General features: G+C 36.0%; 1 protein-coding gene across 1 annotated transcript in view; it reads left to right on the top strand.

Moving 5' to 3' along the window:
- The window catches only part of LOC128018163 (complement C3), a gene marked incomplete at its 5' end in the record, with an annotated part of 37922 nt that continues 20680 nt past the window's right edge, over window positions 1-17242 (top strand). The window contains 7 exon segments of the mRNA XM_052603523.1: window positions 1-125; window positions 4470-4628; window positions 4854-4913; window positions 4996-5086; window positions 12269-12314; window positions 16963-17053; window positions 17131-17220. Of these exon segments, the coding sequence (XP_052459483.1) occupies window positions 1-125; window positions 4470-4628; window positions 4854-4913; window positions 4996-5086; window positions 12269-12314; window positions 16963-17053; window positions 17131-17220 (662 nt within the window).

Here is a 17242-nt window from a genome sequence, read left to right on the forward strand (position 1 = left end):
CACTAGAGGCGACGGCTTATGCTGTGCTGGCGCTTGTGAAGGACAAAGACTTTGATAAAGCAGGAGAAGCAGTGCACTGGCTGTCCAGACAACAGACTTACTATGGTGGTTATGGCACCACACAGGTACACCAACACCTCATCATTTGACTGTGTAAATAGTTGTACAGATGGGGGAACCAGCATTTGACAGTAGCTTGAGCTAAAGTTGGGATAAGGATGCACTGTTTTCATTAACAGTAATATCTGTGAATTACTTAATTTTAATTTTTTATTTTAATTTAAAACTTTAATTTTTAAAGGGTAAATATTATATTAAATATTCTGAGTGTCCTTATTAAAATAAACTACTGGCCTTTCATATTATCATACCTTTGTAGATCACGTTAACAGCAGGTAAAACCACACAGCAAAAAAATCTGAGTGAAATTAACTCTGCTGGGAGTACATGTGAGACTACACTCAAGAGTGTGAAAGTGATAAAATGGGAGTGTTAAATTAACACTGAAGCGGAGTTAAAGTTAATGAGATAATTAAGTGATTAATTGAGTGATGATTGACCATTATTGACGAGACCTGATATTAACATGCAGAATCAACAAAGACGAAAATCACTATTTTAATGGTGTCACCATTATAGTGGTCAGTGTTTGCTTTAGTTGGGCTCTTGACCCCTAAAATATTAAAGTCAGTTTTAGTTGGATGTTATAACGGAGTTATAAAACTGATGGACAAGCAAAGACTATTGTAATTATTGAATTAAAGTTGAAGTTACATTGTTGATTATTCCAGCCCTATGATTTTCGACAACCTATTTGCAGCATTTTAAATACAACCTGAGGAATTTCTTAAAAGTTGTTGGTTCAAAAATCTTTCAAAAGAGTCTTTCCATTAAACATGCAAACATCAAGAATTAACCTGTGAATCTCAACAATGGTGAAAATAAAAAAAACATGTTGCAGAGCATTCTGGGTGCACCTATCAAAATTAATTCATGGCTCCCATTATGCATTGTGGCATGAATAAATTATTAGCTGAATTGTTTCAGTAATTTCCTTTATTCTTACTATTGTATTTTTGTTTTTCATGTTACTTTTAGTAGTTTGTTTTCTTATGTTTAGAGTTGTTCTGTTTTTCTGAATATGCTATTTGTCACTAATCTTTGATGTATGTTTGTGCCTTTTTTTATATCAGAACAACTTTAAAGAAATCCTTTTAATTAACGGGTACTGTACAATCACAGAGTGGTTATAATCAATGATATCAATCAAATTTGTTTAGGCTTTAATCCCTTGGCACTATCTAGGGATTGTGCTGAAAGGTGCTCCACGCATTCTGTTTATTATTATTTACAGGCCTCCAAAATACTCTTCAGCATTTGTTGAAGAGGTCACAGAAATGTTATCAATGATTTCCTCAGAGTTTGATTGTTTTGCAATAGCAGGGGATTTTAATATTCACATAGATAATGCAGAAAACAAAACTACAAAAGAAATGATAACGCTTTTAAACACTTTTGACTTGACTCGGCATGTGCATGGACCCACACAGAAAGATGGACACACTCTAGACTTAATCATCAGTAGGGGTCTAAACATTTCATCCATTGTTATTAAGGACGTAGCACCATCTGATCACTTCTGTATTTTCTTTGATATACTGATCTCTGCTACCACTGAATCTAGATCTGTCTCTGTCAGAAGGAGATGCATAAATGAGAACACACGTGTACTATTTACAGAGGCTATATCTTTAACACCAAGCATTTCTGCAGACTCTGTTGATATTCTCCTTGATTCCTTCAACTCAAAAGTTAAAAATGTTATTGATGATATTGCTTCAATAATAGTCAGTAAGAAAACAAACAGACAGAAATCAGTTTGAAGAAGATCAACAGCAGTTCAGACTATGAAAAGACAATGCAGAAAAGCAGAGGGGATGTGGCGGAAGACAAAACTTGAAATTCACTATAGCATCTATAAAGACAGCCTTCATGCTTATAATGTTAAACTAGCCACATATAGACATAATTTATTCTCAAACCTTATAAACAGTAACTTAAATAACACTCATACTCTTTTTGCCACTGTTGAGAGACTGACAAACCCCCCAAGTCAGATTCCCAGTGAAATGCTATCAGACAGCAAATGCAATGAGTGTGCTTCCTTCTTTTCCGAGAAGATCATCAATATCAGGAAGGCGATTAGCACATCCTCAAGTAATGCAGAGGTCAGACCGATTCGGCCACAATATCAAAAAGATACTATGTCTATTTCTGAAACAAATGATAGCAAAATTCTGGAAGACATAGTGCAGCACCTAAAATCATCAACCTGCTGTCTTGACACACTTCCCACATCTTTTTTTCAAAAGTGTGCTTAACTGCTTAGAAGCAGATCTTTTAGAAGTGGTGAATGCCTCACTTCTTTCTGGGACATTTCCAAACTCCCTAAAAACTGCAGTTGTTAAGCCCCTCCTGAAAAAGAGCAATCTTGATAACACAATTTTGAGCAATTTCAGACCAATATCTAATCTTCCTTTTATAGGCAAAATTATAGAAAATGTAGTTTTTAATCAGATGAACAAATACTTAAACTCAAATGGATACCTGGACAATTTTCAATCTGGTTTTCGACTGCATCACAGCACAGAGACAGCACTCATTAAGATAATAAATGATATTCACTTAAATTGCGACTCTGGCAAAATATCGGTGTTGGTATTGCTTGTTCTCAGTGCTGTGTTTGACACTGTCGATCATAACATACTACTAGAGAGACTGGAAAACTGGGTCGGGCTTTCTGGGATGGTACTCAAATGGTTCAGGTCATACTTAGAAGGGAGAGGCTATTATGTGAGTAAAGGAGAGCATAAGTCTAAGTGGATGTCCATGACATGCGGAGTCCCACAAGGCTCAATTAATGCACCGCTCTTGTTTAGCCTGTATATGCTTCCACTGAGTCAAATAATGAGAAATAACCAAATTGCCTATCACAGCTATGCTGATGATACCCAGATTTACCTAGCCTTATCTCCAAATGACTACAGCCCCATTGACTCCCTCTGCCAATGCATTGATGAAATTAATAGTTGGATGTGCCATAACTATCTTCAGTTAAATAAGGAAAAAACTGAAGTTATTGCATTTGGAAACAAAGATGAAGTTCTCAAGGTGAATGCATGCCTTGACTCTAGGGGTCATACAACTAAAAAACAAGTCAGGAATCTTGGTGTGATTCTGGACACAGACCTTAGTTTCAGTAGTCATGTCAAAGCAGTAACTAAATCAGCATACTATCATTTAAAAAACATTGCAAGAATTAGATGTTTAGTTTCCAGCCAAGACTTGGAGAAACTAGTACATGCCTTTATCACCAGCAGGGTGGACTATTGTAATGGGCTCCTCACTGGCCTTCCCAAAAAGACCATTACTCAGCTGCAGCTCATCCAGAATGCTGCTGCCAGGATTCTGACTAGAACCAGAAAATCTGAGCATATCACACCAGTCCTCAGGTCCTTACACTGGCTTCCAGTTACATTTAGGATTGATTTTAAAATACTTTTACTCGTATATAAGTCACTGCATGACCTAGGACCGAAATATATTTCAGATATGCTCACTGAATATAAACCTAACAGAGCACTCAGATCACTTAAAACCCATCTGTTTAGTTGTGCATTTATTGAATGAGCACTGTGCTATGTCCGAACTGATTGCACTATATCTTCACTGTTTTATTTTATATAAAATAAATTTCTAACTGTTTTTAAATTGATTTTAAGTAAACGTTTTAATCATTTTAAAAATTTTAAAATTGCTTGTTTTATTTTTTTTTTCTTATTTTTCATGATTATTTTACTTTCTTTGATGTAAAGCACTTTGAATTACCATTGTGTATGAAATGTGCTATATAAATAAACTAAAAGTTTTGACTTTTTTCTTGTCCTTTATTTACAATTCAGTTGTAACAGCCAAACCAAATCTGACTTTTAAAATGTAAGGCTCAAGAGCCCAACTAAATCAAACACTGACCACTATAATGGTGACATAAAAATAGTGATTTTCATCTTTGTTGATTCTGCATATTAACATCAGGTCTCGTCAATAATGGTCAATCATCACTCAATTAATCACTTAATTATCCAATTACCTTTAACTCAGCTTCAGTGTTAATTTAACACTCCCATTTTAACACTTTCACACTCTTGAGTGTGGTCTCACATGTACTCCCAGCACATTTAATTTCACTCTTAATTTTTTGCTGTGCATGCGTGGCACCTCACTACCATTGCAAAAGAGTATTTATATAGTTTATATGGTTGAAACTCATTTAACATAAATGCTCAAAAGCTGCTATAGAGATTTATTTTGTAAAAGACATGGTTCAATTTATTCAACGTTTCAAAAAGCTTTGTTCCATCATTAAAATTTAGTAGCAGTCTGAATCCCTGTCTGTTTGTCTTTTCTAGGTGACCATCATAGTATTCCAGGCCGTGGCAGAGTATCACACGCAGGTGAAGGACCAACAAAACTTCAACCTGAATGTGGAGCTGTCCGTGGTAGGAAGAAGCAAACCTGTCAGATGGACCATTCAAAGAAATAATGTTCATCTTACACGGTCAGACAGGGTGAGTATCTCGTCAAAACTAATCAAAATGGCTCAAGCTCAATATTTAAATTGAAATCATTTTATTGAATTTTGGGAGCTTTGTTTTTCGTCATTCATCATTTTTTATTGTCTACATTAACATTAATTCCCTAGTGTTGTGTTTGGTCAATGAAATCTTCGGGTATCTCTATTACATCATGGATATTACATCAATGACTTAAGTACGTCTGCATTCACTCAACAGGTGGAGATAAACAAGGAGTTTAATGTAACTGCTAGAGGAACTGGAAGAGCCACTCTATCAGTGAGTGTTCAAGAGCGTTTATACAGTCAACAGCAAGATTAAAGCGTGTAACATCTAATCTGAGACATGCTGCTGTTTTCAGCTTCTGACACTGTACTACGCCCGACCTGTTGAGAAGAAATCTGACTGTACTTTCTTTGATCTGACTGTTAAAATGGAGAAATACAATGAAAGTAAGATTGAGTTATATTACTATTAAGAGATCACGCACTGTTAAAAAAGTGCCGTTAAATAAATATTTACTATTTACAACTCTTATATTTTTAACAGTGTCTTACCATAATTATAACATGGAAATTAACTCCACTCCCACTGCTTCAAACAGTTCGACTTTAAAAACTAGCATTCATACGAAGTTAGTACTGTGAACTTATTTCATTTGAGTCCACTGAGAATGAATATTTCTTAAAGGTCCCATGACATGGATTATTTCCTTTTCTTTAAATGCTTTTTAATGTTTCCTTAGGTGTACTTATATTGTTAGTATGATTTGTACATTAAAAATGTAGAAATAAAAAGCATTTTTAGATCCTGATATTAGCCCTCTGGCTTGAATGCTCTGTTTGAAGGGGCGTGTCTGCTGTGAGACTCCGAATAAACCACAACTGTTGTGATTGGCTGACATCTTTCCATTCGAAATGCGTTCATGTGGAACTCCTCTCAAATATATATATATATATATATATATTTACTATTACAGCTGTCGAGATTAACGAATCGTGGAAGTGTTGATTATATAATTATTTTTTCGAACTTTTCCCATCATATGAAAGGCTGCAGTGATGAGCATTGAGTAGACAGAGTCTGTTTATCGCGTGGATGCAGTCATCTCGTCATTATTGCAACACGTTATCTCACAAAATGCTTTCACCATAGCTAACAGCAAACACATGAATACAGTAAGAGCTTCGTTGTGCAGCATAACAGCGTCATTCATTGTAACGGCAGTTTGGGCAAGTGTGCAGATATACTCGCGATGTGTAACAGCTCCGGAAAAAAGCAAGCGTTCTTTGATCGCTCTCTGTAGTTAAATCACAATTTAAACAACAGATTTGTTTCATGCTACTAAGAGAAACAACGTGAAGTTAATCGTTTAGTCACTGGCTTGATTCACTGATGCATCAGTATTAAACGATTTAGAAAGAAAGTCTGTGTGAACTTGAATGATTAGCTACACATCATAAATCAATGATCACAGATCAGGCATTAATTAACACTGTTACTCACTGTTTGTGCCGGTGCTGTCGAATCCATATCATAAATGTCTGTTTGAAATGCCTGTGCTGACATTGCGACTGGGTTATATGTATAAATTTGGGCGGGCAAAGCAGAGAAAGGGGAGGTAACAATTCTCGTTACAACGTCACAACGAGGAGATTCAAGATCAGCCCGTTTGAGCTTCCATTTTCTCAAAGGCAGAGAAAGATAGAAAAATCTCAATTTACACCGATTCAAATTTCTATAAACTTGGGGACACCATATACAGGCTAGGGGAACTCATATTAATCTTAAAAAACCTCAGAAAGTGTAATTTTCATGTCATAGGACCTTTAATATAAAACTGCAAACACTTAAAGGGATAGTTAATTAATAATAGTAATTTACTAAAAGCATGGCTTTTACTCAAATCAATGCAGCTCATTGCCAGGTATAGCACACGTGCATGTGCTGTAGTACTTTTCTTTTTTAGCAGCAAATCAGTATATCAGAATTATTTCTGAAGGATCGTGTGACATGCAAAAAAAAAAAAAAAAAAAAAAATCAGCTTTGAAATCTCAATAAATTACATTTTGAAAAGTATTCAAATAGAAAACAGCTATTTTAAATAGGTTAGTACAAATATTTAAAAATTTCACTGATTTGCAGTACTTGGATCAAATAAATGCAGGCTTGGTGAACAGAAGAGACTTCTTTAAAAAACATTAAGGCAAGGCAAGGCAAGGCAAGTTTATTTATATAGCACATTTCGTACATGGTAATTAAAAGTGCTTTACATAAAATAAAGTAAAATAATCATAAAGAATCATGAAGAAAAATAATAACAAAAATAAAACAAGCAATTTTACAACTTTTAAAATGATTAAAACATTTACTTAAAATTAATTAAAAAACAGTTAGAAAATGATTTTACATAAAATAACCAGTGAACATAGAGTGCAATCAGTTTGGACATTGCACAGTGCTCATTCAATAAATGCATGGCTAAACAGATGGGTTTTGAGTAGTGATGGGAAGATGAGGCCTCATGAAGCTTTAAGCTTTTCAGCCAAGTGGTTCACAAAAGGGTTAATTTCTGGAAACTTAATTTTCTCACAATACCACCTGGTGGCCAACAAAAGCAGAGTGTAAAACAAGCAGATAGATTACAGACAGAGGTGTAAAGTCCAGGGGTCAGAAAGTAATAGTCCTGCCATATTTTTGTTCCACTCATGAACTCAGCACCTGATTTCACCAGAGGAGGGAACAAGTCATTCCTTTCAAGTCACAAACGAGTCTGAAGTCAAATCCCAAGTCATCAATTAGTTAAAGTCAATGAGATAATTAAGAGACTAATTAAATGATGATTGTGCATAAGTGATGAACACCTGCCATTATTGTGCATTACAAAGGATCAGATGCTGATGTTTTATTGGTTAAAATGATGTCACCATCATGGAGATCAGTGTTTGCTTCAGTTAGGGTCTTGACCTTTGGCTTCTTGTGTTAGATATTTCTCTGCAAAAGGGCATGTGCTGTTATACAACAGTGCAATCAGTGCAGTGCAGAAATCTCTTACTAGCTGCTTTTACATGATGAAGTAATTCTTAGGCATCAGCCTGTTTATTTACAAAAAAACAGTTATTTCATTTATCATATGTTCAGTTTTTAAATATTTAAACACATTGTGGAACTGCTACATGCAAATTAACTGTTGATTTAATATTGATAATTATTTTGAAATATAATGTATGTAATGCATATACATTTTTGAAACCTTGTCCTACTAAGACGCACAGACATCATGACCCAGCATATGAATCTCAACAATGGTGACAACCAACAAAACGGTTCAAGCTGAAGTGCTTGCAGGGTAACACCATAGTAAAAAACTACAATCATGCACTGTAGCATGAATAATTATTGTAACCACTGTTGAGGATCATATGATAAGTGCTCATGTCTAAAATCCTTCATTGTTTCCCCCAATATTTAAGCATTACAATAATATTTGTTTAATAGGACTTTTGTTGTAGTTCAGTAATAGCTGAGCATAATTTCAAGCTTTTAATTCATCAGTGTGTTAATATTTACCATGTAACACAACCACAAGTGTTTAAAAGCAAATTACTTTGAATTATTAAAAGGGTCAAGAGCCCAAATAAAAAAAAATCACTGATCTCCATGATGGTGGCATCACTTTAAACAATAAATCATCCGATCCTCTGTAATTCTCAATAACTGTAGTTGTTTATCATTACTTATGCACAATCATCATTTAATTAGTCACCTAATTATCTCACTAACTTTAACTCTTTTAGGACTTGGGATTTAACTTGAGACTCGTTTGTGACTTGAAAGGAATGAATCGCTTCCTCCTCTGGTGAAATCAGCTGCTGAATTCATAGGTGGAACAAAAATATGGCATGAATTTTACTTTCTGACCCCTGGACTTTACACCTCTGACTGTAATATATCTGCTTGTTTTTACACTCGTTGGCCACAATGTGGTATTATGAGCAAGTTAAGTTTCCAGAAATTAACCCTTTTGTGAACCACTTGGCTGAAAAGCTTAAAGCTTCATGAGGCTTCATCTTCCCATCACTAGTTTTGAGTCTAGATTTAAATGTGACTACTGTTTTAGCACATTTGATCTCTTCTGGAAGCTGATTCCAACTGCGGGCAGCATAGTAACTAAAGGCGGACTCCCCTTGTTTTGTGTGAACCCTTGGTATTTCTAACTGACTTGATCATAATGATCTTAATGGTCTGTTAGGTTTATATTCAGTGAACATATCTGCAATATATTTCGGTCCTAGGTCATTTAGTGACTTATATACGAGTAAAAGTACTTTAAAAACAATCTTTCCAGCAGAGCTGGGACTTTCAAGTCACAAGCAAGTCGTCAAGTCATATCCAAGTCCTCAAAGGGTTAAAGTTAAAGAGCTAATTAAGTGTTAATTCTCAATACAAACTTTTGTAGATTTGTAACAGAAATAAAGTCAGTCTGGTTAGTAATAAGTGAAGCTGGTAATAGTGTTTGTGGAGTTGTTTAATCCTCCTCTGGTGAGATCTCCAGAGATGTAATGTCTTCTTTTATCTTCAATTGATTTCATCTAGGTTGTGGCTGAAGTCAGTTTTAGTTCTTGTGTTTCTTGTGTTTCTGCTCATGTCTTTTTCTGTTATTTTCTTTCCTTCAGTGATTCTGCTTGTTAACAGGCTTATTAAGGCTGAAATTACTTAATATTTAATATATACACAGATTTTGTGGCTCAGATAAGGTCCAGTTCTGGTTAATTTCTTTTTTCTTGGCTGACATGTGGCATTGCTATAGCCTGCTTGTGGCTCAAATCTGGCAAACAGAAGCGGTCCGCCCAAGTGCCATCATTCCACGCTGCATGTGGGCCAGATCATCTTTCCACAGGTGCCAGATGTGGGCCAGATCTGGGCCGACACAATATTGCTATGTGGGATACTTCAAAATTATACATTGATAATCTGTCAATTACTTGCTGACTTGCACGGAAACCAGCAACCTATTGGACCCCAAAATAACGTCTCTCTCTCTCTCTCTCTCTTTCTCCCTCTCTAATTTATATATAAATATATATTTTAATAACTGAGCGTGTACTACAAACTATTCTACGGTGATATTTCAGCACTTGACAAACTGATAGCGACTCCTAAGTAGCACTTAACCCTCTTGGCGCCACGGTCGAGTTTACTCGACAAGATGCGGCACTGAATAAAACGGCCGATTTTGTCAAATAGGGTGCAACCTCCCTTGCACTAGATAGCAGACATGTAATAATTAATCTCTGACTGAAAAAAACATCATGCTCCTATACACAATCTTCGAGATAGAGTGCATTGAATCGGTGCGGAAAAAAGCGGAGCTTGTGTGAGAGTGAGCCATTTTATCTGAACAATATTGTCAACGTCATCGAGTATTGGCATTATATTATTATTATTTTCATTATTATTATTATCTAGTGGCATCAATAAAGCTTCAATAAAGCCGCAATGAGGTGTTGGAACTTTTATTCGCGGACACTGATTCTGAAGGGGAATATCTGCATTCAGAAGATGACGGTCATACCGAAAGTGAAAGTAGATAGCCCTACACCAAGCACAAACGGTGAAGTTTTTGTTGCGGGGACGAGGCGGGAGATTTTTACCGCCCTAGACATGTATATTTGTCTTCTGACCGCACCTCTCCGCAATCGCGGCGACAGTATTGTAGTGGAGACTTTGTCTAATGCCAATGGGTATGTTAGACGAGGTCGAAGTATTCATAGGACAGTTAGGAGGCAAGGTGGGAGTCGCAATTACACTGACAGTAGTCCGAGCTGTGCACACTCGGCGCGTGCGCGAGGCAAATCTAGCCGCGCTGCTCATAGCAGATGCAGAGGCGATGTGACACGGGGCATAGCTTTTGAACTAATCAGGTCTTGTCTACTTGTGTTTGTGTGTCATATGAATAATATATATGTGCCCCATACATGGAATCAGAGTGCCAGCTGCATGTAGTAAATAGAAAATCCCAACCGCTACATGCATTTGGTTTGTTTTCTACCATTTATTAGTAATGATTTGCACAGTTTGTTTACTGCTTACTATTTACCTGAGCATTCAGTATTGTGCAATATAGCACACAGAAGGTGAGGGACATTTTTTTGGGGAAAGAAGTGCTCCATTTTATCATTTAAACATGTGACTTTTCATGAAAATTCTATAATTCAAGATGACCACCCCATTTGACGTCATAGTATGCAAATTAAATGGGGAAATAAAATCCCTACATAAACATTGGGTCATCCTTAATATTTTTATAATTGTCAGAAAGTCTCTATCTTTTATAAATTTTAAGATATAGCCTTTTGAAATTAAGATGTCAAAATCGAACGTTTTAGGAAAAAACCTCTGGCGCCTAAAGGGTTAAAGCATGGCTATGTGCGATTATGTTAAGTGCATTGTTGAGAAACGAATGAGAAACAATAGCAAACGATCGCAGGTGGTATTGTGAGCAAATTCATTTTCCTGAAATTAACCCTTTTATGAACCATTTGGCTGAAAAACTTCTGAAAAATTCCATGCATACTGAGTTTTTTACACTGTTAAAGAGGTGGATTCCCATGCTAAACATGGACAAAGTTTCAAAAATTAAGTTGTATGTTTGAAGGAGTATTTCTGTTCCAAAAATACTCCTTCCGGTTTGTCACAAGTTTCGGAAATATTTTTCGAGTATGGCTCTGTGTGGAGCGGAATTTCTTTATATGGGCCCTGAGGGCACGTCTGCCGGAAGAGCGCGCGCTCCCGTATAGCAGAGAGTGAGAGCACAACAGGCATTCACTGATCAGAGCGAGAGCGTCGCGAAATGTCACAAAAGGAGTGTGTTTTTGGTTGCCAGGGCAAGACAACCCTGTACAGATTACCAAAGAAAAAACAGCATTAAGGGACCAGTGGATGGAGTTTATTTTTACAGAGCATCAACGGAGTTGTGCAAGTGTTTGTTCCCTGCATTTCTAAAATGCTTGTTTTACAAACAAAGCCCAGTTTGACAACGGATTTGCGTATCGTTTATTTCTTAAGGATGATGCAATCCCAACGGAAAAGGGTCACGATTGTGTGTTGGAACCGCAGGCGGTGAGTAAAACTGCTTAAAATATCTCTGCCTCCTTGTTAGTGCGTCCCCTCCCATGCCGGAGACCCGGGTTCGAGCCACGCTCGGAGTGAGATGTTGCTCTAGTTCAGTTTCAACCTTCACAGCTGTCACAGCTTCCAAACGCTCTCAACGCAAAAGCCTACTCGCGCTCGTGATTCTTTAGCTCCGCCCACACGTCACGCCTCCAGGCGCTCGTGTTTTTCCGGGAAAAATCGGTAAAGACTATCTTTCTCTTATGAATATAATAAAACTAAAGACTTTTTGGAGTTATGAAGGATGCAGTACTACTCTATAGGTACTCAAGATTAACAAGATATTGAGTGAAAACGAGCATTTCACCCCCCTTTAAAGCTTCATGAAGCTTTATCTTGCCATCACTAACTGTGGGTCTAATACCTCTATGTACTACTTTTTAATTTTAACTATTACCATTCCATTTTTATACTCTATTAATCAAGGGAAGACCTGATAAAATACTTTTATTTCCCTTTAGAAAAAAAAGGAACCATTGCAAGCTACAACTTCACTATGGATTTCTCGTATGTAAACATCCTAACAAGTTTATTTTTATTTCAAGAAACCATTTATTTATAATATGTCTTCATGTTCTTCTTACAGCTGTTTTCACACTTGGTTTCATTAATTGGTCAGAGCCCAAGCTTGATCCTGCCAAACTTTTCGCACATTGCACTGTAAAAAGTGTTTCCCTATATTTATTCAGTAAAATTGTGTCAAAAATTTACAAGCAATATTATTAATTAAATTAAACACATTTTAATTAAGTAGAAATAATCATTAAAAATGAGTAGAATAACATGAAAAATTTAAGTAAAATTTACATAAAAATATTGATTTCATTGGACAAAAATCAAACAAACAAAAAAACACTATGCTAAAGAATACTATGTTATGCATGCCAGGCCAGTAGTTGGCGATCACGAAACATTATATGCATGCACATGACATCAGCCTTTTTACAAATTCACATTTGTGTTGCTTACATAGATATGATAAAGGCACCATGTTCAAAAGGTTGTAATGCCCCCAAAACAGTTATTGAAGACACCTAAAGTTCACAAACCGAATCACTGAATGAAAAAAATAATAATAATTTGCTTACCATTGTAGTGGTCAGTGTTTGCTTTAGTTGGACTCTTGACCCTTAAAATTTTAAACAGATTTTCGTTGGTTGCTAGTTGTGATACAGCAGCTAGATAAGCCAAGAAGGAAATGCGACCAGGTGATTTTATTTGTTTTTACATCATCATTTGGTCTATGTTGGGAGTATCTTATCAATAACATGTGTCCTGCGATTGAACAATATAAGCTCTGGTGTTTTCAGCATTATCAGAGAAATTCTTAGAAGCACCTTTGATCAAAACCTTGTTAAAAAATAAAAGTGTTTTCATTTAGACACACAAACATCAAGAATCAGCCTGAGATCCTCAACAATGGTGACCATCAAAAAGCATGTTGCACTGCATTCTGGGTGCCACCAATCAAAACTCATTTTATGGCTCCCATCATGCTTTGCGGCATGAATAAATAATGAGCAACAATTCTATAGTAGCTTGTTTTGTGATTCTTACAGTTTGTCTGAATATGCTGTTTGTCACCATTCTTGAGATTGCTGTTTTAAGACATTGAGGCTATGTCTTAAGGCCCCCCAAACAGAGTTATTGAAGACACCTAAAGTTCACAAACAGAATCAAAGGGTAAATTGTTGGTTACCATTACAGTGGTCAGTGTTTGCTTTTGTTGTGTTCTTGACCCTTGACGTTTTAGTATTACATTTTGCATTACTGTTGTAACTCAGTTATAACAGCTAAACAAGCTAAGAAAAAAAGATGATAAGGTGGTGTTGGTTATGCTTTTACATAATCTTTGTTTTAGCTGAATATCTAAACGCATTCAGAGTCTGATCTCTGAGTTAAATTAACATTTGTTATAGCCGCCCTGTGATTCAACAATAAAAGGCCTGGAATTTTCAGAGTAATCCAGAGTTTAAGAATTCTGATTGAGAGAGGGGAAATTTATTTTGGCACACCGTGACATCAAGAACCAGCGTATGAATCTCAAGAATGGTGACAAACAGCATATTCAGACGACCGGTAAGAATCACAAAACAAGTTACTATAGAATTGTTGCTCATAATTTATTCATGTCGCAAAGCATGATGGGAGCCATAAATCAGTTTTGATTGGTGGCACCCAGAATGCAGTACAACATGCTTTTTGATGGTCACCATTGTTGAGGTTCTCAGGCTGATTATTGATGTCTGTGTGCCTAAATGAAAAAACAAAATTAATGCTAAAAACACCAAAACTTTTATTTTTCAACCACAGGACACCTGTCATTGATCAGACACTCCCAACTCAGAAACCCAGATCAAATAATGATGGTAAAACAAAGAACACCACCTGAAATCATTTCCTTCTTGGCTTGTCTAGCTGCTGTATCACAACTAGCAACCAAAAAAAATCTGTCTAAAATTTTAAGGGTCAAGAGTCCAACTAAAGCAAACACTGACCACTACGATGGTAAAGAAATTATTATTATTTTTCTCGTTCAGTGATTCGGTTTGTGAACTTTAGGTGTCTTCAATAACTGTTTTGGGGGCCTTACAACCTTTTGAACATGCTGCCTTTATCATTTCTATGTAAGCAACAAAAATTTGAATTTGTAAAAAGGCTGATGTCATGTGCATGCATATAATGTTTTCGAAGGGTGTTTCATGATCGCCAACTACTGGCCTGGCATGCATAACATAGTATTCTTTAGCATACACTGTAAAAAGTGTTTCCCTATATTTATTCAGTAAAATTGTGTCAAAAATTTACAAGCAATATTATTAATTAAATTTAACACATTTTAATTAAGTAGAAATAATCATTAAAAATGAGTAGAATAACATGAAAAAATTAAGTATAATTTACATAAAAATATTGTTTTCATTGGACAAAAAACAAACAAACAAAAAACACTATGCTAAAGAATACTATGTTATGCATGCCAGGCCAGTAGTTGGCGATCATGAAACAACCTTCGAAAACATTATATGCATGCACAAACCGAATCACTGAATGAAAAAAATAATAATAATTTGCTTACCATTGTAGTGGTCAGTGTTTGCTTTAGTTTGACTCTTGACCCTTAAAATTTTAAATAGATTTTTTTTTGGTTACTAGTTGTGATACAGCAGCTAGATAAACCAAGAAGGAAATGCGACCAGGTGGTGTTATTTGTTTTTACATCATAATTTGGTCTGAGTTTGGTGTCTTTTATCAATAACATGTGTCCTGTGATGGAACATCATAAGCTCTGGTGTTTTCAGCATTATCAGAGAAATTCTTAGAAGCACCTCTGATCAAAACCTTATAAAAAAAAAAAAATAGAAAAGTGTTTTCATTTAGACACACAGACATCAAGAATCAGCCTGAGAACCTCAACAATGGTGACCATCAAAAAGCATGTTGCACTGCATTCTGGGTGCCACCAATCAAAACTCATTTTATGGCTCCCATCATGCTTTGCGGCATGAATAAATAATGAGCAACAATTCTATAGTAGCTTGTTTTGTGATTCTTACAGTTCGTCTGAATATGCTGTTTGTCACCATTCTTGAGATTCATACGCTGGTTCTTGATGTGACTGTGTGTCAAAAGAAAGTTCCCCTTTCTCTGTTTTAAACAGAATTCTCAAACTCTGGTTTACACTGAAAATTCCACTTGTTTTTCTTTTTTGGCTGAATCACAGGGCTGCCATAATGAATGTTATCTTGTCTCAGAGATCAGACTCTGAATGAGTTCAGATATTCAGGTAGAACAAAGATTATGTAATAGCATGACCAACACTACCTGATCATCTTTATTCTTAGTTCGTCTAGCTGTTATAACTGAGTTACAACAGCAATGCAAAATGTAATATTAAAACATCAAGGGTCAAGAACACAACTAAAGCAAACACTGACCACTGTAATGGTAACCAACAATTTACCCTTTGATTCTGTTTGTGAACTTTAGGTGTCTTCAATAACTCTGTTTGGGGGGCCTTAAGACACAGCCTTTTGAACATGATGCCTGTATCATATCTATGTAAGCAACAAAAATTAATAATTTTAATTTGTAAAAAGGCTGATGTCATGTGCATGCATATAATGTTGCATGATCGCCAACTACTGGCCTGGCATGCATAACATAGTATTCTTTAGCATAGTGTTTTTTTGTCTGTTTGTTTTTTGTCCAATGAAATCAATATTTTTGTGTAAATTTTACCTATTTTTTTCATGTTATTCTACTCATTTTGAATGGTTAATTCTACTTAATTAAAATGTGTTAAATTTAATTAATAATATTGCTTATACATTTTTGACACAATTTTATTGAAAAAATTTAGAGAATCACTTTTTACAGTGCAGTTTCAGTGCGTACTGACACAGATGTAACATGCTTTACAAAGACAGTTTATTCAGAGATGAGCAGCTCTGTGTTACTACAATATAAAAATTCTGAGGTCAAACAGACTTGGGATCACACCAAAAGGTCTAGTGTGAAAATAGCCTTAAGGCGGTCGCACACCGGACGAGACGCGCCGCGTCGCGTCGCGCCACATGTAGGACAACTCGAGGTATCGCACACTGGACGCGTACATTCTATATGCGTGAGCTCAATTTCGCAGCAAGATGGGAGAGTTTTAACTTCATCTATTATTTTAATTTTAAATATATGATTTTAATTGATAAAAGCTGAGTTTTTAACATTAATTAATGAAAAGAATCTGTGTTATTATAATAAGTCTGTTATTGTTTTGTTTTATCTGTTGTCTAGGCAACTGTGCTGCTGAAAACGTAACCAAACACTTTGTAATGTTTTATTTGAATGAAACAAGTGTGCTGTACTTTAATTTCAGTTTCAGTTTATAACATCTGGGTTTTTTAATATAAAACTATGCGGATGGCGCTCTGTGGCGCGGCAGAAATTTGAACAGCGTTCTGAGTCGTAGCTGGGCGCCGCGGACAGACGCCGAATGGCGCCGCCGGTGTGTGTACTCACATAGAAAATAATGTGTTCGAATTTTAAAGACGTGGCGCGACGCGACGCGGCGCTGCGCTTCTCGTCCGGTGTGCGACCCCCTTAAAACACAGATTTAGAAGATGTTAAAAACTGCTCTTGATCTCAATCTTCACAGGTACAAAAATGATACGATTGATGCCACCATGACTATTCTGGATATTGGCTTACCGACTGGATTCGATGTTGAAGAAAATGATCTTAAAGAGGTACTGTGATGATAAAATTATGACCTCACAGAAGAGGTCATGTATTGATGTTTTTCTTCTTATGTTCTTGTCCTCAGTTGTCTAAAGGGAAGGAGAGATACATTCAGACATATGAAAAGAATAAAGTTCTTTCAGAGCGAGGATCCCTCATCCTCTACTTAAATAAGGTACTCTTTGTTAGCAAAATGT

This window comes from Carassius gibelio, chromosome A8 (genome assembly GCF_023724105.1).
Source record: "Carassius gibelio isolate Cgi1373 ecotype wild population from Czech Republic chromosome A8, carGib1.2-hapl.c, whole genome shotgun sequence".
Lineage (NCBI taxonomy): Eukaryota > Metazoa > Chordata > Actinopteri > Cypriniformes > Cyprinidae > Carassius > Carassius gibelio.